Source organism: Ictidomys tridecemlineatus, chromosome 3 (assembly GCF_052094955.1).
Source record: "Ictidomys tridecemlineatus isolate mIctTri1 chromosome 3, mIctTri1.hap1, whole genome shotgun sequence".
In the NCBI taxonomy this organism is placed as follows: domain Eukaryota; kingdom Metazoa; phylum Chordata; class Mammalia; order Rodentia; family Sciuridae; genus Ictidomys; species Ictidomys tridecemlineatus.
The window spans coordinates 118,143,271-118,168,068 of NC_135479.1; the positions used below are offsets into that span (position 1 = coordinate 118,143,271).

Here is a 24,798-nt window from a genome sequence, read left to right on the forward strand (position 1 = left end):
TGCTTTTGGTGGTTTCTAGTTAACTGGTCAGACTGAACATGATCAATCGATGGCCTGTTTCACAGTTTCAGAGACCCTATTACTATTTATGAGATCAAAGGAAAAATACAAGAAAGAGCTAGTGGAGGGTTATTTTTTTTTCTTATTTCAGCCACATTTTTCTCATTTAGGTGGTGAATTTTGCTTTCAAGCTGGAAATTCTAATACTCATTATAGAAATAAATAAGCAGCAATTCATTTTTACTTCTTGAAATACAAAATGCTGCCATTTCATTTCTAAAATCTCTCTATAAAATGTGTTATGAAATTCTGAATTCCAATGCTATTTTTTCACATCTACATTTACTTATTCTAATTAGAAATGTTTATAATACTATAAGGGTTCAGAGAAATCATCTAATCTAAGTCTTTTATTTTAAAGAAATATTTTAGGCATACAAACAATTTACATAGTAGTAGTGTAGCCACATGTGTTCAGGATTCACCTTAAGAAATAAAGCTCTGTAGATTCAAGAGGAGCAACCCTGGTTACCTTATCAATTCCATTAACCCAAACCCCAATCCTTCCCAGGGGCAATCTCTCCCCTGAATTTGAGGTTTATAGTTCTCATGCATGTTGATACTTTTTTGTTGCATAGGAATGTGATTGAAATTGATTGATATAATTATTCTGCATATTTTCAAACTTTATATATACATGGTATCATCCCACAAATGTCTTTCTGCAGCATTCTTCTTTTATTGTCCACATGATATTTTTTAAACTTATCTATACTAACTCAAATAGCCATGATGCTTTCATTTTTCTCCCTGCTGCTTCTATTATTTCAACATGTGAATATTTTATGAATTCCTTGTCTACTTGTTTATCCAGAGGTATTTTGATCACTTCTATTTCTTTGCTCTTTCAAGTAATTTTTCAATGGGTATTTCTAGGACTGGGAAGACTATATTTTAGGATATGAGAATCTTCAAGTCTTTCTAAATTGCTTTCTAAAGACTTTGTACTTTTAACTGTCACATTCTCCATGGTTTCTTCACATCCTCATCAACATCTGGTATTGCTAGATTTGTAACATTTTGCCAATTTCATGTCTATGAAATGAGATCTCAGCATTTTGCCCTGTATTTCTCTAATAGCTAGGGAGAATAAGTGCCTTTCAAATAGTTATTAGACAATAAAAATTCTCTTCTGCCAACCAATTGATCATTTCTTCAGCTCATTTTTCCTGTCCTGTCTTTTAAATAGATTTATTAGAAACCTTTACATACTTTGGATACTAATCTTTCTTTCGTTATATGCATTGTAAATATCTCCTCTCATTCTATAGATTGATTTTAATATATTTTATTTTATACATCAAATTTAACATTTTTCCTGTATGACTGGTTTTTCTGCCTTGTTTAATGAACTATTCTCTTCCCATTGACCCCAAATTATAAAGTTATAAAATTTTTCACTGTATCTTTAAGCCCTTTAAATACATATGTATGACATGAAGTTAAAATCTACTGTAACCATTTTTTTTCACATGCATAGTCTGTTTTCTGAATAACTAAACTGTCTTCACCACTCTATAATGCCACCTGTTATTTATCAAGTTTCCAATAACGCATGTATATTTCTAGGCTTTCTATTCTGTTCTTGTGGACAAATTTCTCTCTCTGAACCAAAGCTACATTGCCTTAATTACTGTCATTTTGCATTAAGCCTTAATAGTTCATATGGAAACTCCACGAACCTTGTTCTTGGGAGAATATTGACAATTTTTTACCATTTGCTATTGCAAAAACATTTTAGAATTAACTTTTCAAGTTTCATGAAAAGCTGGAGAGGGATTTTAATAATGATTACATTAGTATTACAGATTAATTTACCATTTTGAGTCCTCCATCCAGGATCATGCAGAGTTGTTGATTTATTTTGAATTTTAATAGATAAATTAACCATAGGCCAAAAGGTGACTTCTCAAAGTCACATAGCCAATTAATAGAAAAACCAGTGGTAAAAGGAAAGTCTCATGACTCTTTAATAGTTCATACACTAAAAGGCTTAATTATTTAGTCAGTTAAGAAAGACTTCCCAGTTTTTGCAGCTACAGAACCCATCAGCATGAAAGTGAATTGAACTTTTCTATTTTACTAGGCCCTTGATAATGAAGGCGTGCTCAGAGGGCTTGTTAGAAATGCAGAAACTTGGCCTATTCTTGGTCCCACAGAATTAGAGTCTTAAGGGTAGGCACTGTTGGTGAAAGTGTGTAATACACTGCTTAGCAACAGAGTCCTGAAATTCATGGCATTGATTCTTTTTCTTTGAAGCCTGTCAAAAATCCTAGTGGTAATCTTGAGGTCATTGAATTCTAAAGGATTCAGTTAAGCAACAGGAAAACCTATAGCATGGTATTTAGGTCTTGTCCTTTGACCACAAGCTCACAAAAGTCATTGGATCCTTTTCTGAATGAACATCAAAGGCCCAGAATAAGAAAAAATCTAAAAATGTATATCCATAATCATATTCCTTAAAAAAAAAGTTAAGGATTTTTCTAAAATCAATCTATCTCAGGAAGACTAAGGCTTTATTGGATAACTTTAGTTATTAAGAAAACAAATATATTTGCTTTGAAATCACTGACCTGCCACAAAGTGTCATTTTAGCTATTAAATGCCATTGGAGAAATGTTTGAATACAGAGGAGATGGAAGGAAGCACAAGAGTCTCAATCTTTAAGCATAAAACAATGGAGAAAGGTCAGATGATTTATTCAAGCAGTCACACGCTATTCATGTAAATCTTGGTTCAGTCTTTTTTTTTTTTAACTACTACAGCATCTAGTTATCTAGGGGGGTGGGAATAAAACGGTGAGGAGAGGGGTGAGAAAAAGAAAAAAACTAAGATCCCTGCAATATCGCCTAGAGCCACTAGGGGTATCTTTGTACCATTTTTCATTCTGCACCGATTTGGAGTAGAAACCTATATTAGGGGAAAACCAGGGTCCTCGGCATTTTTTGCGAGCAGTGCACCCAGAATCCAAAAAGATTTTTTTTAAAAAAAGAAAGAAAGAAACCACAGTGTTTTCGGTCACCCTCACAGGGCTATGAAATCGTTCTACTGGACATCGGCTTTGGGAATTCATTTTTGAGGTCAATTTCCAATCGAGATAAATCTATTGGATTAGTAGGATTATCTGATTGCAGCTGAAAGAAGTAACGTTGGTTTGATCATTTGTATTTCTTGCCTGATGGTCGGATTTACATGGAGGTGGCTTTGGGTGCCCAGGATTCTGGATCGTGGTTGCATTTGGAAAGAAAAAAGGATCAATCGACACGTTTTGGAAGTGTCCGTGGGTGAATAAAAAGGAGGGGGGGGGGCCCGCAAAACTGGGGTTGCGGCTGCTTAAAGAAAAAAAAAAAAAAGAAGAAGCATCTTGAATCCTGAAACAAGAATTATCGGGTGCTCGAGATTCCAAAATAAAGCGTCTAAAACTGGTAAATACTTTGACCATTTCGGCTTGAATTTGACGGCGAAGTGTTGTAGAAACTGTCTCCTTGAATTATTGGAAGGGGACCGGGGGAAGATGAGGGGGCTCCCTCTGTGGATTCGTCTGGCTGAGGGTAAGTTTGTGGCTCTTTCATTGGGAGGGGGCTGCCTGGGTTGGTGTGCCACGCGCGGAAGGTGATGCGGACGCGATGCCTGTGAAATGGGGCGAGCAGGGGAGAGCTGTAAAGCCACCTCGCGCATCTCCGGGGGATCGCTAGGGAGCTACCTAGATGGAGCTTGAAAACCTTGTTTGGTGGCGTCTGTGGGGAAGCCAAGCAGTCCTCCAAGCTCTCAACTTTGCATTGAAAAATCTCTCAGTTGGGAAATGCCTCCTGGATCCGGTGCTTTCTCCCAGTGATACTTTGAGAGGAGGCGGCGGTGCTTTGGAAAACCTGCCGGTGGAGAGGGGGAAAAACCAGAGTAGAAATCTCTGCCGCTTTGGCTGCGGTTTCAGTGACTGTCGCGGCTTCCAGGGGCATTTTGCAGGGGTGGGGGTGGATGGGTCCTATTCATGATGTGTCCTTCCTCCTTTTCTTTCTTGCTACTCCTTCCTTCCTCCCCCGCTTTACCAGACACTAAAGGGTTACAGGGTCACTGCATTGGATAGAGACAGTAGAAGTGGGTGACTGGCCACACACGTCTTGTAATTCACTTGCACGACTTTCCATAATACAGTCCGTGGTAACTTTCTTCGAGTTGGACGAGCCCTAGAGGTCTTTGCAGCCTTTCTGCCCAGGGCCCAGGCAGGCGAGTGCGCCAGGCAGCCGGCTGCATTTCTGATGCATCCCTGCCCTGCCTGCCTTGCCACTTACTGGCTTTTCTTTCCGACTGAGCGGTGCGCGCGCGTTTCTGGATATTTTCTTGCAGCTGAATTGAGGGAATTTTTTTTTCTTAATTTTTTTTTTTTAATTTGAAGCTCTCAAGGAAAGCTCGCTTTTATTTGCAGAGGAAATCAATTTCAACAGCTATAATTAAAACTAATCACTCAAATGAGTGAATATTAATCGACTTAGGAAACTAAAAGTTGCTTCGAAATCTGAAAAAGCAGATTCCTATCCACCAATTTTGGAGTCCACGTAGCTTCAGAACAATTGTATACAAAGAACTGGTTTATTTTAGAGACATATATAGTGTATGTAGATGTGTTAAATAGGTTAATGAACCGCCCCCCCCCTCATTTTATATCCTTTGACCCTTTAGCATCATTATTTTACTTGGGCTTTTTAAAAATATATTTAAGGTCAATTCTGAAAATTTTAAACCATCAGGGATTCAAATGCACTGGAATAAAATGAAGATAAATAATTGTTAAGCATAAAATTCTATACTTTGTATGTTTAGCCTTTTGAAGAATAACATAGTGTTTTTCCAGAGGTTTCTGTTTACACATTGTGAAATGTATTCAGACACCTTTATGATTGTAGCCTCGAAGTCTCTCCATGATGAGTAAACTCATGGAAAGGCAACTCTTCAATGTCATCTGAAGCACATTCATCCTCCAGTACTTATTTCAGGAATTCCAGATATATCAGACATTCTGGCTTTCAAAGATGAATCTCACCAAACTTTCCTCCTGAAGTGTGTGTGTGTGTGGGTGTGTGTGTGTGTGTGTGTGTGTGTGTGTGTTTGTGTGTGTTTAAACCAAATTCTGAAGCAAGCACCTGGAATTTGCATTTTCAGGATGAAATAGCAAAATATAAAACTTTTGTCTCCCAGGAATTCTAAAGGGGAGAAGTTAGCTATTTCTTATTTCTGAAGACTTTGTGTAAGATTTTCTAAAGACTATAGAAATAGCAAGAAATGGTTTCTACAAGCCCAATTGTCAGTCTCAAGCAGACATCTTCCAGGCCAGCTTTGCCTCTCTTTTGCTCTGCTCTCAGTCACGTGGTTCCTGTGCAGACTGAACCTAGAAGAATGGATGTTCTGTGTTTTGGTACATTCTAGACACATTCTATTCCTGATAGCATTTAACGTATTTTTTTCAAAGATTAAGCTAATCCAAAGGCAGCTAGCAAAGAACATTGAATGATTATAGCAAATAAATAATGAAGATGAGTGGTAGGTGAACTGGAATTTCTTTCTTTTTTTTTATCAAAAAAATATAACTATTAATATAAAAGTTATGGAGAATTTGAAACATGAAAAAAGAGATCCTCTTAAAGTTAATTTGCATATTTTGAAAGCACTAAGTAGCATTGTTACATGTACCACAGTGTTAAAGTGGAAGACTTAACTGAACATACTTTTTAGAAGCCAGAAAATATTTTTCTATGGGAAACAATTGATGTTCTACTCCTTCATTACATTCTGTTTTGATGGTGCCATTGAAAGAGGGGAAGTTTGACCTACTCTTTTGTGTCATCTAGTTGGAAGAATTGTATTCTCTGTTTCTATAGCAGTTCCTATCCAAAACTTTGGTCAACCTTTAACTTGTAAATTCACTTTAGAAGGCCAATAACTGTGGGGATGTTAATTTATAGAACAACCCACCACAAAAGTTTTAACAGCTGTAGCCTGTAAATGAAGAGCAAGTTACCTAGTTAGTTAGATAAATGCTCTATTTAATAGAGGAGACCACTTAAAGAACTATTGAAAAACCTGAAGAGCTCACTTAGAAAATTAATTATATTTTGCTCTATCCTATTCCAAGGCATGTTTTTAGTTATAATTATTAAACAGGACATGGTGGCTTCAATGGGTTGTTTTAATTTTATACTTCAGAGTAACACAAAATGTGGTAGTTTGGGGTAGAAAACAGAAGCTCTCAATTAGCCCTGCTAATTGCAAACATAGTTCCTAATATCATTGACAAGAGAGGGCATTAGTTTTTCCCAAGACTTATCACTATAGAAAAACTGATGTTATGTCACTGGAGCTTTACTTGACAGTGAAAGCCTTCCATAGGTTCCAAGTGGCCTCACGTTCTGCAACAGCTAGTCCATTCACTACAGTTTTCTTCTACGATGTTGAGACGATCAACAACATTGAATGTTATTTTTACATTAACTGATTTTTAATGAAGTTACCATGTGCTCTTAATTGAAATCAAAATGATAAGGGAAATTCTATCTGGGGGTGGACAGGAATTCTACTGAAAATGATTTGTTGAAATTTATATATATGGAATCCCAAAGTGCAAATCTTCCATCTCTTTGGATATGTGGAGACATTAAACAATTTTTTCAATTAAGTTAAAATTTGAATTTTTGATCTTTCAAATTTGTAAAATTCAAAAAAAAAAATAAATTAACAAATGCTAATGGTGAATCTAGGGTATCTTTTTTGTTGCTTTTTAAAGGATGATTTAAAGCATCTTGAAGTAGCAAGTCTCTTCATGTTGTAGGATAGCAACATACCCAACTGTTTCCAAGAGGAATGATTCTTTTATTCTACCAAGTTTTGTTTGGTTTCTTTGGTTCTATTATCAGTGAACTCATGTTGATAATGTCAAATATTGCTGTGTTTCTATAAAATGATGTACATTATCTTTGATTTCTAGTGCTCTCTTGCCCCCCCCCCAAAAGGAAACAATAAAAGGAATGAACAAGCAGTTCCAACAACAGAAATCCCACATTCCCATTTAGCAGTACATCTCTGTGAAAGAGAAAGACTGCCAACTCTAAGCTTAACTGAAGTCAGAGAAAACTAGTAAATCATTCCAGGCATTTGAAATTATTAGACACTAAACTTTTGGGAGATTTTTATATGAATTCTTTTTATAACAGTCAATATAATCTCTTCTGTGCCTATTTCCGTTGCATGTAAGAGAAATTCTAGTCAATGGCAAAACGCTTTACTGCTGCCATTACTGCAGACTTTATAGATCAGAGATGTGTCAGCATGTTGGCTTTAGCAGTAATGCCTCTTTTGTGTGAAACCTTATGGGCCTTGCAGGCACTCTCTCATCCTGACACTCATAAAATGTTCTAGTCCCATATTTATTATTTAATTTTCTTCCTATACATAGCAACGAAGCACTTCAATATATGAATGTGTAGCCAGAAAATGACAGGCAAGCGTGAATGGGACTAATGAGTTTTAATAATACACATATTAGGAACTGCTAAAGGAAGTTTAATTAAGAAAAACAAGTTGAGCATGAAATTCATTTTGGAACAAATGCAAGTTAAGTTAGTGCTACAGATGTAAAACCAAAAACCACAGTGATATATCATAGGAAATAAAGTTCCAGTCTGAGACTAGACCTAATGTACCTTGATGCAAATGCAGTTGACATCTCAGGACTTGGCTTTAAGTTGATGAGTTTAGATTTGATTTCTGAAGTAGGAAAAAAATGTTTTATACACACACACACACACACACACACACACACACACACCCCACACATACACAACACATTTTTTAGAACACTTTTACTTTTCCTTGATTTGTATAGCAATATTTGTTAGAATTTTTAATTCTGTATCCAGCCACACTTTTTGTACACAATACTAGTTCTCTTCTGACAGGACACACAGTAACTCTTTCTGTATTCTGCTTTTAATGTGACATATTTCTACAATTAGCACTACTCACTGGAGTCCATTGCTATCCATTTGGGTGGTGATTTAATAAGAAAATTGCATATCTATTAATTTACCTGTAACTATAATTCTATTTATTTTTTCATAATTTAGAAAATAAGTACATTTATTTATTTGTTTGCTTATTTATTTTGTGGTAGCCGTTTTTTGGGGAGAGAGAAGTTGTGGAGAAGATAGACTATTAGGCAAATATTTCCTTAGAATATGGTTTTCTTACATCTTTATCTAAATATCAGATAACTTTCTAGAAATAGTGAAGAAGTTGGGCAGTGAGGTGAAGGTCTCATATGTTCCTAACAGATGCCTTTTGAAACACATTCAACTGACATAGTGACTTATTCTTTATACAGATGTGTTATCAGTTATGTATAACAGTAATGATTCTATTTTTCTTTTTGACCCAATCAATCCATGTTGGACTTTTAAGTGGAGGAAAGATTAATTGCAATGTCTTACAGTGAAATGTAAATTCTTGTTGCTTTTCTTTAAAATAGTCATGGGGAATACTTTCCGATGATCATATGAAATACTCACTATGCTTGGAAATTCCACAGGGTCACCAAGGGAATCAAGAAATACTTATTTGATAAAAACCAAGTTGTGATTGTCACAACTGTAAGATTTCCCTACAAGACAACCACGGCCCTCCTCCCCTAACTCAGGACAGAACTAAGCAGGAAAACAGTAATTACTGTTACATAACAGTAACAGTAATGTCAGTGCATATGGCATTGACGAACATGTGTCACAATAGTCACACCTGAAAATAATACTTGAGCCATTCAATAGTAAACCATAGTGCTAAAAGAAAGAAAGGCTCACTTCAGCAACCATTATGTTTCAAGTCAGTACAGCTGTCATTTTTAATTTAAATCCATATTACTTAGCTGTCCAAAACTTTACACACAAGTGACAATGTTATCTATCCTTTTTCTTGGGGGTAAAAAGAAAGTCACCAGTTTCATTACCTCTTTAACTGTGCCAAGTGTTCTAATGCATATGTTATCATGAGACTCATGCCAAAAGTTCCTACGATTGAGAGCTGTAATCTTTAATAACAAGAATGAGGATGAGACTATATTAAATACTCACCTGCTACTATGGTAGTAGTCTACATAACCTCCACTATAACATGGGAATTTTGTCTGATTTGTTCAAAACTGTATGTGTTTATCCCTAGCACTCACAACAGTTATCAACTAAATATGCAGCCTCCTTATGTCACTAATACTTAGTCTCTTCATTTTTGCTTTTTTTAAAAGCATAAAATTGATAGTTATTTGCATTCACAGATAGTATGAAGTAATATACAGTATTTTAAAATTAGAAAGGATCATATTTTATATACTGAATTTTAACCAAAGATACATAACTGAAACTTTTTAGTAATCTTTGTGCCCCCTTATTTTATCTTAAAAATTATATAGGTAAGACTTATGAGTGTAATAGGGTTATTTCGGTTGTTATAATTTACTGAAAGGTACATGAGGAAAATGTGATATCTCCAGCAACTTTGAAATTACCGAAACTTATTTCAAATAGGTAGGACATGAATGGTGAAGACCATGAGATGTAAAATATAACACAGTTTGAGATAAGTTGTACAACATAACAAAGTTTGACATTTTAATCATAGCACCCAAACTTTTAAGATTTTAAATCACTTAAGATCTTAAGATTAAAAAAATGTTTCTCATCTTTAATATTTTAGTATTGCAAACTCCCTACTATTTAACTTGGCTTAAATGGTGAGTTCATTTAGCAACTAATATCCCACGCATATGCTAAAGTCTTGTTAATATTCTATTTATTAATGGTGTATTACACAAATGGCCCATGAACAGGGCATTACTCTGAGTTCTGTTGTTATTTGTTCTAATGGAGTTGTAACATGAAGGGGAAATAAAAGAGGTAGCTATCTGAAGAAGATTGCTAGTGTAATATCCTTTCCCCTTCTGGCCACTGGTGAGCTCTATGCTAGATCAGGAGTGACAGGAAGCCATTATTGCTGTTTGGTGCCTCACGTAAAAGGAGTTGGTGGTCTTAGCCCAGCTCCTAGTAGACAGTTACTCCTTGCACAATAGCCACTATAGTACTTGCCAATTCCAGCAGAAGCCTGGGACTGAATGGGCACAAAGGTTTAACTACCCTCTCTCTGCTAATCATCCTCCAAGGGGTCAAGATTGACACACCCTGGCACGGGGCCATAGGCAGAAACTTAGCATTGCCTCTGCCAAAGTTGTAGCTATTCTCTGGCAACAAGGGATTTTTTTTTTTTTTAAAGAGGAGCTTTAATTAAGCAGGGCAACAGGAATGGCAATTCTCCACTCTTCCCAGGCACCAGCAACTCACTAGAAACCAAAATAAGCTTCAAAGGTGATTTGAGAATGTGGCACTGCTCTTACATTGTGCTAGTTTTTCTATAAGGGTACTGGCAGGCATAATTAAGTTGCTTCTGGAAGCAGTGACTTGTGACCCAAAGGTGGCCCCTTTCAGACAAAAGCATCAATTTAATATCAAGTGAAGTAATCAGCTCTACCTGGCTGTCTTTCCCGAACGCTTGAGTGATTATTCATTTTCTTCTGGGGGAGCACAGGGTCGCCAGTAGGTGTTAAAAAAACATGTGCTGCAGTATTTTACATACACTTTAAATCTGTTGCCCATGACTTTTTAAGAAACATTCTGTCTCATCCATCCTTGCCCCTCCCATCCCCTTCACCTTCCTAATCATTTGGAAGTCAGGATTCCTAAGGAGATTCTAGACTTAGCAATTGACATTTGAGAGTCTACCTGAGAGTAGATCCAAAGTGAATGGAAAATAAAATTGATTGTACACAGGTCATGTTAAATAGCTTTTTTTCCCAGCCCCTATCTCCTCCTCCAAATAATCCAGACACACAAGAAACTCTCAATACATAGCAATTAGCTGTAAGGAAGGTCACAGCAGAAATGTCCAGTTGTGTAACACAGAAGGAAAAGCTCTCCCTTTGGTCTCTTTTCCTTTGTTTTGTCAGAAAGGCTGTTATGGCATGTTTTAATTCTGTTTTTGGCCAAATAATAATGGAATCAGTCACCAGTAGATCTATCCGGTCTTCTGTGCACACCCTGCATGGCAAGGAATTTTCATTGTCCTGAAATTTTTTTCCACCTCTTCTTCTCTTCCCCCTCTTGCCGCAAGTCTAATTAAGCGCATGCCTCCATGGAGATCAGGCATCACAGATGGATAAACAAAATGAGGGCTGTGTTAATTGATGAAAAATAATACAGTGAATTAATGGGTCACTCATTCAAGAAACATTTTCTGAGGACCTACAATGTAATATCTTGTTCTGTGGATGATTTTTAAAATTCCAACAATTCAATAATCCTGGTCTCTATTCTCAAAGAGTGAGGCAAATCTTATGTCTAAGATTATGATTATCCTTATTCTCATCATACTTGGGATGACATCTTATAGCCCTAAAATGGCCTACAGATTCTTCAATTGTCAACTCCTTTCTCTTCTTGGGACTATGACCCTTTCTTTTCTCAAGTCACACAGGTCTCTTTGGAAAGTCACAGGCTCCTCAGCATTGGGGTGTCCAGTTGCCTCTGTCTGATATCCTGTTCTTTACCTGCCCACTCCTACTCATCCTTCAAAACCCAGTTGATAGATCATTTGCTCCAGTTGATCAACTTTCCCACTGCAGACTCTTAAATCTACCCTTAGAACAACCTGACTTATCTTTCTCAATACCGCATTTGTAATTGAACAGTTATGTGTGCAAGTAATTTACATAACATTTGCATGCCTTTTGGATTTTAGCCCCCATAAGAACCAGCACCACTCCTTATCTTGTTCACGATGCCTCTCCAATGCCTGGCACTATAAACCTGCCATTGTGAGACTGCAGGTGGAAGCTGAGATTATCAGTTGCTGGGATAAAAAGCACTGTGGGTTCAGGCACGACAATGATTATAGATGCTAGGAAGGTTGAGGGAAGGGAGCATTTTTATGTCTGGAAAGATCAGGGAGGAAAGTACTGACCTTTGAGGCAGGCCATGAGGGTTGCCAGCTGGGGTCCTTCCAGGCAAGAACTGTTGGGGAGAGTATTCTCCAAAGGAGGATCTAGTGAGCAAGTTGAGCCCCATTCACTAAGCACTGCTCCCTGCGCTGCCCCGGCCATCTGTTTATATTCTTTGTTGTTGCTGTTGTTGTTCTAATTAGTTATACAAGATAGTAGAATACATTTTGACACATCAAACACAAATAGAGTATAACTTTTCGTTCCTCTGGTTGGACATGCTGTTGAACCACACGCGTTGTGTAAGCCTATAGGTACATAGGGTAATAGTGTCTGGTTTGTCTATATTCTTTATTCACAAAGAGTTGGTTACCAGGAATGAACTCTACAATGTACTTTTGGGTGTTCTTTGTTACTGTTTAAAATATTTTGTTGGCAAACTCGTTTCTCCTGCTACTGTCAAGTTTTAGTTTGCCTTTTCCCCCATAACATTTGGATTTTCTCTGTTTTTTTTTTTTTCTTACATCACAGGAGAGGTACATTTAGAGTAGAAGTAGCCCAAGGGGAAAGGGAACAAATAGAACCACTTATGTTTTCTGCAGAGAAATTGAGAATGGGATATATATATCTTTGGGAAATTACTGAGGCTTGCTCACCCTTTCTCCTGGAAGGCAGCTCTGGGCGAAACTGAGACAGAGGCAAGGTTTATCTTTAGGGCCTTTCTAAAGATAATTCATCCACCATATCTCCTTCTATTTGTGGGAAATTGCCTCATCCATAAACTGTGCTTTTCTTTTGTTGAAGAATGTTTCAGTAGCTTTGTGTTTCTGTCTTGGATTTAATTATCTGTTACAAGGAGATGCTAATGATCTCTACTTCATGGTATTTAGAACAAAATTAAATGAGATAATAGAATTAGTTTCATGTTCAGCCTCAGCACATGCTCCCTGGGTGTTTGCCATTGGTCCAGTTATTACTAAATGATGGCCATGTAAGAATATACTTGTCACCCCATCAGTTTTCAGTAGGTACATGCTCATATGACACTACATTATCCATAGCATCTCTCAAACTTCTACAAAACCAAAGTCTTGAACTTTGATAGTCCCATCTGAGAGTATACCGTTATTCCTAACTGATATTTTTTCCTTCTGGTGATAGAGATATTTATGGCAGGATGTATTTTATCCTTCAGGAATTTCTTGCCTCCACCATCAGATAATCTACTCAACACTGAAATTTTCTTGGAAACATTGCCCATTGGAATTCTATCATTCTTGACTTCCTTTGCCCCAATCCTGGTTTCTATCACTTACTGTCTGCCTCAAGCTATAGAGTGTTGTTGGAAAAAGTTTTAATGTCACACTGTTCAGAGCTACTGCAAATTATACCTATTAATTAACCCCAGAAAGCTGATCAGCAGCCTTTTTTATTCCCTCCTGTTGATGTTCTGTCTGTTCCACTCTCCTCAAATCCTCAGCCTGGATGAGCATATGGCTTCATTGAATTGATCTCAATGGGAAGCAAAACAAAAGATCCTGTACCAAAACAGTTCAGGGCTTGTGCTCTGGAGTTAGGAGGTCCTGGATTTGATTTTGAAATCTGCTTTTCTTGGATTTGCAGACATGTGAATGTTATCTAGGCACCTAAAGCCTTGTTTTTCTCATCTCAAATAAGCATACTTACCTTATCAACTCTTGAAAAAAACCAAATGACATGAAGTATGTCAAGTGTTTTGGACAGGACTTGGCAAGTAGTTGGTGATTTCTAATATTAGTTGTCATCATTGTCATTTCAGGAAGCTGTGAGTGCACCTAGCTGATATTTCAAACTGAACCTGAGAGTAAAATTGTTTTCCCCCCCAGAATCCATTAACAAAGTGCATGGTCCTCATACGTTTGTGATCATACGATCTGTATTTTTTGTTAATAAATCCTAAAACATATAAAATCAACAAATATAGGTCTTCATAAATATCTGTATCACCAAACTGTAAAACACACAAAAACGGACGTTAAAAAGAAAGTTTCATATATTTGTTGATTGATTGTATATCCTCTACTGAGAAGTATCTGTTCAGATCCTTGGCCCATTTATTGATTGGGTTATTTGGGTTTTTGGTGTTTATATATATATATATATATCTTTATTTTTTAAATATAGGTTGTCCATTTATTTGAGTATCATCTTTTTTTCTTTTTGTTTGTTTTAATTAGTTACACATGACAGTACAATGACCTTGACATATCATTCATTTGAATCAGATGGTGTATAATTTCTCATTTTTCTGAGTGTACAGATTGCAGAATCACATTGGTTATGCAGTCATGTATATACCCACAGCAATAATAATGTCTATTTTATTCTACTGTCCTTCCATTCCCCCTTCCTCTCCTCTCCCCTCCCATCACTTCTCTCTACCCAATCTAACATGACCCACTTCTTTTTCTTTTTCTTTTTTTCCCGCACATCGTCATATCTGTATTCTGTATAATGAAGGGGCTCTCCTTCCTTCTTCCATGCAATTCCCATTCTCCCTCCCTTTCCCTCCTACCTCTCTTCCCTATCTATATTTTTATTGGTGCTGAGGATAGAACCCAGTGTCTCACACTTGCGATGCAAGCACTGTACCACTGAACTACAACCCCAGCCCCTGGTGTTTAGCTTTTTGAGTTCTTTTTGTACCCTAGAGATTACTACTTTATCTGATATGTGAGGGTAAAACTTTGCTCCCAAGATGTAGGCTCTCTATTCACCTCACAGATTGTTTCTTTTGCTGAGAAGAAACTTTTTAGTTTGAATCCTTCCCATTTATTGATTCTTGATTTTAATTCTTATGCTATAGGAGTCTTATTAAGGAAGTTGGGGCCTAATGCGACGTGATGAAGATTAGGGCCTACTTTTTCTTCTGTTAGATGTGAGGTCTCTGATTTAATTTCTAGGTCCTTGATGTACTTTGAGTTGAGTTTTGTGCATGGTAAGAAATAGAGATTTAATTCCTTAGAAAACTGGGAATGGAACCACCATTTGACCCAGCTATCTCTCTCCTCAGTCTATACTCAAAGGACTTAAAAACAGCATATTACAGAGACACAGCCACATCAATGTTTATAGCAGCACAATTCACAATAGCGAAACTGTGAAACCAACCTAGATGCCCTTCAGTAGATGAATGGATAAAAAAAAAATGTGCCATATATACACAATGGAATATTACTCAGCAATAAAAGAGAATAAACTCATACAGGTAAATGGATGGCATTGGAGAAGATAATGCTAAGTGAAGTTAGCCAATCCCAAAAAATTAAATGCCAAATGTTTTCTCTGTTAGAAGGACACTGATTCTTAGTAGGGTAAGGAAGGAGAGAGTGGGAGGACTAGATGAACTCTAGATAGGACAGAGGGGTTGGAGGGGAAGGGAGGGTGCGGGAGGTTAGAAATGATGGTGGAATGTGTTGGACATCATTATCCAAAGTACGTATATGAAGACAAGAATGGTGTGAATATACTTTGTATACAACCAGAGACATGAAAAATTGTGCTCTATATGTGTAATATGAATAGTAATGTATTCCTCTGTCATATATAAAAAATTAATAAGAAAATTTTTTTAAAAAAAGAAGTTTCAAGTCAGTATTTTTACACGTCTTTTAAATCTGTATACCCTAATTGCATCTTTGACTAACATCTCAAGGCACAGAGATTCCTGGAACACAGTTCACACCAATGAAATGGACAAATCCATATTTCAAGTTATCTTCTTGATGTTTTCCATTTTTTTCCCTTAATTTGTTGTTATATCTGATTACATTTTCATTGTTCTTAATCTTGGGATGTAGGTGAGGAAGAGCTTTTAGTGAAAATAGGCAAAAGTTTTATTTCTACTCTTATTCTTGGCTTGTTGATAATACTTACTAGTATTTCCTTTAATTTACATTGATTTCATGGGAAAAACAATCCACTAGCCCACTTCGTGAGGACACTCTTATCACAGCTTTATAAAAATTGTATAATTCTGTTTGTCCAATGGTCTCAACTCCAACACACCACTATACTCTGGGATGAAATACCGACCATTAAGGGCCACTGATGACAAGGACAGACCACCTTGCAAAGGACACCTCAAGTGTCCTGCATCACCTAACCATGAGAACATGCTGGTATTAAATCAAACACTTGTATTCACAATGCTTAATTTCCTTCTTATTTCATTTTATGTAACAAAGAATGGTAAATAGAAGTTCAAATATTTCCATCCCTCATCTCATCAGAATCATCTTGGGGTGGAGTAGAGACACACTGCTGTGGAGATCCCTTTTCTACAATCCTGCCAGTTTAATTTTCCTGTGAATAAATTTGATAATATTCTTCCCCTGCTGGAAATATTTAATGGCTTTTCATCACTCAGTGAATAAAATCCAAACACTTTAGCCTCTTAATGAAGGGCTTGCTTGATTTGGCTCCAGCCTGCCTTTCCAGCCTCATCCAATGCTCATCCTCATTTACTCTGTGTTCTGGCCAAACTAGATCACACTCTCCTCCAACAACACATTTTCTTTCTTTTCTATCATTTGTCAGGTTTCCCAGGGGGGAAAAAAAATAAACGTTTGAGAAAAAGGATTGTCTTCAAGAAGCTTATTAGGATGTGCCATTGGTAATAGCAGCAGGGAGTGAGGGAATTTCCATCAACTCTACCTCTGCCCATTCCCATAGGGAGCGTTGGGGCAGGAATGGCCCTTGTTTTTCATTGAGGAGAGAAGGCCAGACCTTTGCATAGGGACCAGGGACCAATCATTGGGATGTGAGCTGCCTCCAAAGAGTGGGAACACCACAGTATTCACTGCACATTCTTTCAACTACATCTGCCCTCTTCTTGGGATCCCTTCTGTTTTATTGTTGAACCCAACATTTCCTTACTTTAAACATTTAAGATTATAATCTAAAATCTGTATGAGATATGTACGTATATATGTTAGTACACACACACACACATCATATGGCTTTGCCCAGGAGCAATAATTCCCTAATTTAGTATTCATAATGACTTTTTAAAACATGTCCACTGGGACACCAGCACATGTCCCCATAATATTCAGTCTTTGAAGCTCATCTTAAATTCCTCCAGTTCATGGACTCATTCCTCATCCAGCAGGTGGAAGAACCCATCTCTCCTTTTGATACCAAACATGTTTTAAAAATTACATTTATGTGTTTAATCATCCCATTTTTAAATATTTAATATGTGAACTAGTTTTATATGTTACTCCAAGTGCTCAATTGATCAAAGGACTCAAACAGTTTAGAATGCAGTACAAAAACAACAAGAAAAGGATATACACTAAATAGAAAATTTCAGACTCAAATTTCTTTGTTCTTCCATTACTGGGTCCCACAGGAGATCCTTTGTCTCCAGGTCTTGAAACACTACCAGGGTTCATTCAAAACATCTTGATATAGGAAACCAGAATCTTCAGTGCTCAAGTGAACACAGGGAGCTGGTCACATAGGCACATTCACATTGTATGGTCAGATTTGACCATTGAAAACCATGACTCTCCACTAAAATATTTATTACTAAATTGAATTATCTGTTAAACTACCATTACCAAATCCAACTGTTGCTACATAGCCCTATTGTCAAGGGTAAGTGTCATCTGACCTCAAAAGAACTCATAGACCCATAGGTATAAAACATTATTTTTCTTTAGTTATTACAGTTGATCCTCATTATTTCTGATTTCTGTATTTGCACATTTGCCTATGCAATACAATTTATTTGGAAAACTAAAAATCAAAACTCACACCATTTTCTCTGTCATTCCATAGAAATGACAAAGCAGCAAAATCTTTGAGTTGCCCTATGAGTCCATTTCCAGTGAGGTCAAACAAGGCCATGCTATGCATGCTTCTTTCAGGTCCACAAATGGAGGAAGGCAATGGTAGAGGGGCAACACAGTGCAGGGCAAGGAACTATGTTCTGGGGCCAGTTGGAGGGGATTTCAATGCCAACGCTCACACCTGATAGTGGGGTGACCTCAGGTACTTAGCACTTCTGAACCTTGGTTTTTCTTTTGTAAAATAAAGAAGATGAAGTCTATTGGGATGAGTTGCTTTAAACATTTAAGGTTATAATTTAAAATCTCGGTGAGATATGTACATACATATGTTAATTTAAACACATACACACACACATACATATAGCTGTCCCCAAGGAGCAATAATTCCCTAATTCATTGTTCATGATGACTTTTTAAAACATATCCACTATGAGTAAAAAGGATCAACTATATATTGCAAAGAACTGGTTGAGAGTCACCATGAAGTTCAGGTGTCTCTGGTGATGAACCTTGTTCAATCCGAACCAACTGAGATTTAACCATGCTTATGCTATGTATAACATTTTTCCATAGATTTTACAATAAATATAAATATATAAAAACACAGACATATGCAAAATCCTTGAAAATTCAGTAAGGAAATGCTGGATTCAAAAATCAAACAGATAAAAAATATTGAAAATAAAGCAGAGAATAAGTAGATAATATTTTTTTAAAAGACATATGAGTCTACAGAAAGTTATAAGTTAAAGACTTCCTGCTGGGTCTTGCTTTCCCCCCTTCATCATGTATTTATTCAACACATGTCACTTTCCATCTTGCATTAGGGCCATTATTTCATGGGACTTATTCCTTTATAATATTACAAGCTACCTGGGAGCAATGAAGAGATTATATTTGTCTTTAAATTCTCCATACATTTAGCACAAAAACTTGCATATTGTAAACTCCTAATAAATACTTCATTGAGTGAATGAAAGATTGGATGAATGTGGTTACTCACTGCAATTATCTAATGTTCTAGATGGTTCTCTCTACTTTTTATCCAGGTCACCAAGAAACAAACTAATTGAGGGATTAGCTATTTTAACGAGCTAATGTAAGTCAGTCAGTATATTGCAATTTATGATGATCTTTCAAATATTATTTATCATTTATTTTATCATCTTAATAGGACCATGCATTCTTTACCTCAAGGGCAGAAATAATGAAGAACATATGAGCTAGTATTTCTGCTCACTGTGAAGTCAGAGGAGGTTGGTCCTATGTGGCTTGATAGGCCAATCCACTGGTAATATGAGAATTGCCTGGCTGGGTGAGCCACAGTTTTCTGATCCCATTGTTTTTATGTATTTAAAAATATTTAAAATATAGAAAAAAAATAATTACAATACAAGTGAGTGAGTGTGTGTGTTGTATATATCACCAACACTATCAAAAATTAAGATTTTGTAAAATTTCTGTAGCTCATTGTAGGCCTTTCAAAGCCTCACCACGGGCTATTCATCTTATATGTCAATTAACTAATTAATTGTAAGAATTAATGTCATTCTTTTCCTCACTTACCTGGGGATGGTAACTCTCTTATTATTATGTATTTATGTATCTGTGAATAATAAATAGTATTATTTTGTACACCTTAAGCTTTATTTAAATAATATTTTACTAAATCTAATCTTACATTCATTTTGTTCTAGAATTTTGAAATTTATCTATGCTGATATTTTAGGTCTCAATCCTTTATTTTCAGTGATAATAGAATTCCAATTCGAAAATATTTAATATTTCATTTAAAAGTATATAGTAATGATATTTAGGTTGTCATGAATTTGGGTCTTGAGGGTTTTTTAAAATACTAAAAGCAACCAAATCATTATATAGATTATTTTTAACATGATCTTGTATAATCACATATATGATTGTATTAGATCTAGAGTAAAACAAGGTAAAAAATAGCACAATCAAATTGACACTCCCATTAAGAATAAGGTAGAACATTTAAAATTCCATGTTTCTATAATATTACTTGAGTATTCACTAAACTCTACATTCCGAATGTACATAAATAAACATTATTTGTAAGCTTTTTAGATAGGTTAGTATCTAGAATCAAATTTTTTAAGTGATAATTGTAAATTGAGAGACCAAATCATAAAATGATCAAGGAAATGGCTATTAAATCAGATAGTAATTGGCTCCTGGATCTGTTCTTGCCTGGTTGAGAGACCTTGGCATTTAACATTTGAGTTTCATTTCTTCATGAGTAAAAAGGGGATAACAGTTGAACCCATTTCATAGGATTGTTATAAATTAAATGTGAATGCATGAAAGCTAAGAATGTGGAATATACTTAGGAAACACCAATAAATAGGAAAAAAAAGAGAAACTGTCAGCAAACTGGACAGTCTTTATATGTAGGCATGTAATGTTTTAATATTTCAGTAATTTAAAGAGGCCTTTTCTTTTTCTTCCTGGTACTGGTAATTGAACCCAGGTATGTGTATTATTGAGCTACATTCCAGCCCATTTTATTTTTTATTTTGAGGCAAATCAATAAGTTGCTCAGGTTGGTCTTGAACTTGTGATCCTCCTGCCTCAGCCTCCTGAGTCCTTGGGTATTATAGGCATGCACTACGGTGCCAGGCAGAGCAGGCCATATTTCTGCATTAGACTTGGAAGAATAGGGTAGATAATTTAACATTTCCTGTTTCTATAATATTATCAGAATATTTACTAACCTCTATATTTTGAATATACATAAATAAACATTTTTGTAATTCAATTTTAAATACTTTAGAATCAAATAATGATTTCTAGAAAAACTTTTGGGGCAAAAACTATAGTTCTCTCTATATATATGCATGTAAAATAGGATATTTTGGTAACCTCTGAAGCCAGAGTCAACAATTTGAAAACTCACCATGCCATGCCAATCCTCCTTAATTTGTGTTAAGATCTTATACTAGTGAGAAACAAGAGCTTCTTTTTTTTTTTTTTTAAACACAGTTCAGGATTTGTGAGTATTTGGAAATGGTGTGTTACTTTGTCAATAACTATGAGTATTTATCATAGTTATTGACAAAGTAATGAGATGCCAATTATGTCAAGAACTTTTGGAAATCGCTGTACTTGGAAATCAGGCTAAATAAAAGATGGTTGATGGAGACTTTCAAGGCTTCACTGCAGGTTCTCTATCTTATTTGTTAATATGGTTATTCTTAAACACCAAAAGGTAAATAGGAAAGACTCAGTTGTGCTGTGCCCACCCCCATAAAAAAACCCTGAACAAGAGTAAACATAGTATACTCCTTATGGAAATAGGTTTATGTAGCTAACTCTTCCATGAATGCCATTGTTCTGGGACATAAGAAGTATGGGTCTAAGCCTGTCTTTGTATGGTAATGTGCTTTCACAGCCAAAGTATGAGAATTGACACAGACTGAAGTATTCTCGAAAAAAGACATTTATCTTCTTATGCCTTCTGTGATGGATCGTTCAAAGCTAAAGGAACACCAGGACAGAACCAAATCTCCTGATGCCCTATATAGTTATTACAATCTTCTTTTAAATAACACAAAGTCAGGGTAGTCTCACTGCTAAACCAGCAGTTCTTCAGGAATCTTCCCATAATATGACAGGATGGAACCACCTCTAATACGAATCAACACTATTATTTTCAAAGTAAGCACTCTAAGGGGTTGCTTGAACAAGAAAAGACAAATTTTCTGAGCTGCATGCTATCCTGTGAATTGCATTCACGGAATGTCATAGCTTATTCTGATGCATTTTAAGTTGAACTGGGTAAACAGTGTTAGGTGTTTGATTAGTGTTAATATGCAAGATACCATGATTAAGCACGATTGTTCTTTTGAATTACAACACTTTTTAAAATATTCTTCCTTTGATTTCTAGCAAATGGTAAGAACAAAATTTGTAATTTAAAACATATTGACTTTGACTCAGAAATTCATTTACACATTGTAAATTTATTGTTACCTAATATATATAGATAGCTGGCGAAACTTTGGTCTGCCAAAATAATAAAAAAAAAATGATGCTAACTTTTTCTCCCTTCTTTGAATTGTGTCCAGTGACATATTCTCTTCTGAATTCTTGAGTCTATATAAACGGTAGAGGCTCAATGATCAATATTTTATGCAGACTTCTGAAAGAGAGCAATTAACTTGACCTTAGGAGGTAGCTGTACTTAAAATCATAGCTGAACTCACGTTTGTTTTCCTGTTTGGACATCACCTTTTTTTTTTTTTTTTTTTTTTTTGTCTAAGCATGGTGATTGGGAAGCACCTTTAGTTTGTTTTGCTTGTATTTCAATACGTACAATCATTCTTAGGGAGTTTATGTTCCATTTATATGCTACCAACTTTTTAAAAATGTTTTTTTTTTGCTATTGGATTCTAATTTTAAACATGTTTGTTGATTAATTTTGTAGTCACTTGAAGTGATTGTATTATCAATAAAGGGGAAATTTCACACCTAACCTTCAGTATTTTAAAAATACTTCACTGTGAAATGCTTCTAAAACCATATATTTTGACAAGACCTACTTCCATTTCGGTGTGTATAAAGTCAGCAGGCAAGCTCTCAATAATCTAATAATCAGTTATTTCACTTGTCATCTCACATCAAACCATAATTTTCCCATGGTAGTATTTAACTTACCTGACTCTAGCCACTATTAATGTATTTCTATAGCTTATACAACATCTAGTTATCACTCTGTCTATTTCAGCTTGTTCATACTAATGATTTATTCTCATTTTCTCTAGGATATAGACCTGCAGCTAACTGGATTTGATTTATAAGAGGGAAATCTACAGTCAATGGCCACCCTCACCAAATTGCTACTATGGAAAACAGAATGGTCAATAGGATATGGTCTGATAAATAGAGATGATTGAAGATGCTGCCTCAATACATGTGAAATCAATGGGAGATACTTGCTGCATGAAGAGTGTTCTGAACTTTTCCCGACCAGCTCACTTTTGAGGAATTGAAGGCATATTCTACCATTATACAGTCCGTCTCGAGTGGATATAAATACATTTGCCTCACTGTAACCAGACAGCTAGACAACTAATGTGGGATCATGGCACAGCCCAGATGCATGTGGCCAGATTACGTTTGGAAAGCAGTGATGGCATGCTTGGTACACAGGGGATTGGGCGCCTCGTTGACTCTCTGTATGTTGGGATGTTTAATTCAGGCTGCCCATGTGCTCTCACAAAAATTGGATGATGTGGACCCACTGGTGACAACCAACTTTGGCAAGATAAGAGGGATTAAGAAAGAACTCAATAATGAAATTTTGGGGCCTGTTATTCAGTTTCTTGGAGTTCCGTATGCAGCTCCACCAACAGGAGAACATCGTTTTCAGCCTCCAGAACCACCATCTCCCTGGTCAGATGTCAGGAATGCCACTCAGTTTGCTCCTGTGTGTCCCCAGAATATCATTGATGGCAGGTTGCCAGAAGTCATGCTTCCTGTGTGGTTTACCAATAACTTGGATGTGGTTTCTTCATATGTACAAGACCAGAGTGAAGACTGCCTTTATTTAAACATATATGTCCCAACTGAGGATGGTGAGTTTTTGCAGGAAAAACAGGGAGATTTATATACATAGAGATATATATTTTTTTCTATTCTAACAATATTACTTGATGTGTACTGGTAGTATGCATGGCTTTTCCTGTCGGCATGTAGACATATTTTACATGCTTGCATGCCGCTCTTTCTGTCTATGTGTGTCAGTATATCTGTTATTTTTTTTTTCCTGTGCCTACTCATTTTCTTACCTCCACAGCACGTATATTTAGGTAGAAATGGGCTCCTAATTTCCATTTCCTACCAAATGACTTCTGAGAAGATGCATCAACATTTCCTCATTGCATGTGCAGGCTCAACAAATTGGGGAACTTTCGCACTCAGTAAATGCAGGAGCGTATTAAGATAGATAGTGGTGTTGCATGTTCCGGCGGTCTGTGATGGAGCGCCATGTTATTTTCTAGTCTTCTATTCATTTTTCAGTAAAAAGAATATCCAAGGAATGTGCCAGAAAACCCGGCAAGAAAATATGTAGAAAAGGAGGTATGTATAAAAGTGAAAATTAAAAAATGGGTAAAAAGCTTACCAAAGAAGAATGAGACACTCTCTTCTGTAAGGATGATCTGCTGATGCTGGGAAGTGAATGATTAGGTGATATTTGGAATTTGATGAAGTGCGGCAGGGAATAGGAAGATGGTTGAGGATAGCTCCAGCCGAGTAAATAACATTGGCATAGCTCATTGATGATGCCTTATGTTGTAGTGCTGGTAGCATCGGCAAGAATTCAATCTCTGCTTTGAGTTTGCTTATGGGGAAGGAGATACTCAGGGTATTGTGTTGCCTGCAAGGAACACACACAGTGCTCCCCACTACCTGATCAGTTTTGACCTCTGAATTCTTTCTAAAGAGATTCAGATCTGTGTTCCTCCTCAAATGCATCAGTTCAGTACCGAGTTTTATTTATTTATTGTTTATTCTTAGCTCCTTTCTAACATCCTATGAACTTTCTCCTCATCGGGGTAAATTTGCCATAATTGTGGGCAATTGGCATTATTAAGTAATATTTTTTTCCAAGAGCCTTTTCATTTGCAGTTAAAATTCCAAAAGAGAACGGGATTTTTATATTTAATATTGACTGTCTTCAAATTACTTTAACATTTTTATATTTATGTTAAACAATTTAAAACATAGAGAAGAACATGATTCAGAAGCTACAATCAAATCAACCTTCAAATCATCCTCTAGCCAGATTGAGCAAATGTAGACTCTGACAGCTGCAAGCTTGCATCTGAATGTAGCTGGTCCACACTCTGT

General features: G+C 36.2%; 1 protein-coding gene across 11 annotated transcripts in view; it reads left to right on the forward strand.

Moving 5' to 3' along the window:
• Positions 1-24,798, forward strand: part of Nlgn1 (neuroligin 1) — an 883,817-nt gene that overhangs the window by 161,163 nt on the left and 697,856 nt on the right. For 4 of the 11 annotated variants that reach the window (XM_078043661.1, XM_078043658.1, XM_078043659.1 and 1 more), the window contains exons 2-3: positions 22,710-23,522; positions 23,968-24,027. In XM_078043661.1, the coding sequence (XP_077899787.1) occupies positions 23,030-23,522; positions 23,968-24,027 (553 nt within the window). In that variant the 5' untranslated portion in view covers positions 22,710-23,029. Of the gene's footprint in view, positions 1-2,940; positions 3,612-22,709; positions 23,523-23,967; positions 24,028-24,798 lie in introns of those variants that run through there. The other 7 variants (XM_078043657.1, XM_078043662.1, XM_078043664.1 and 4 more) reach the window with 3 other exon arrangements.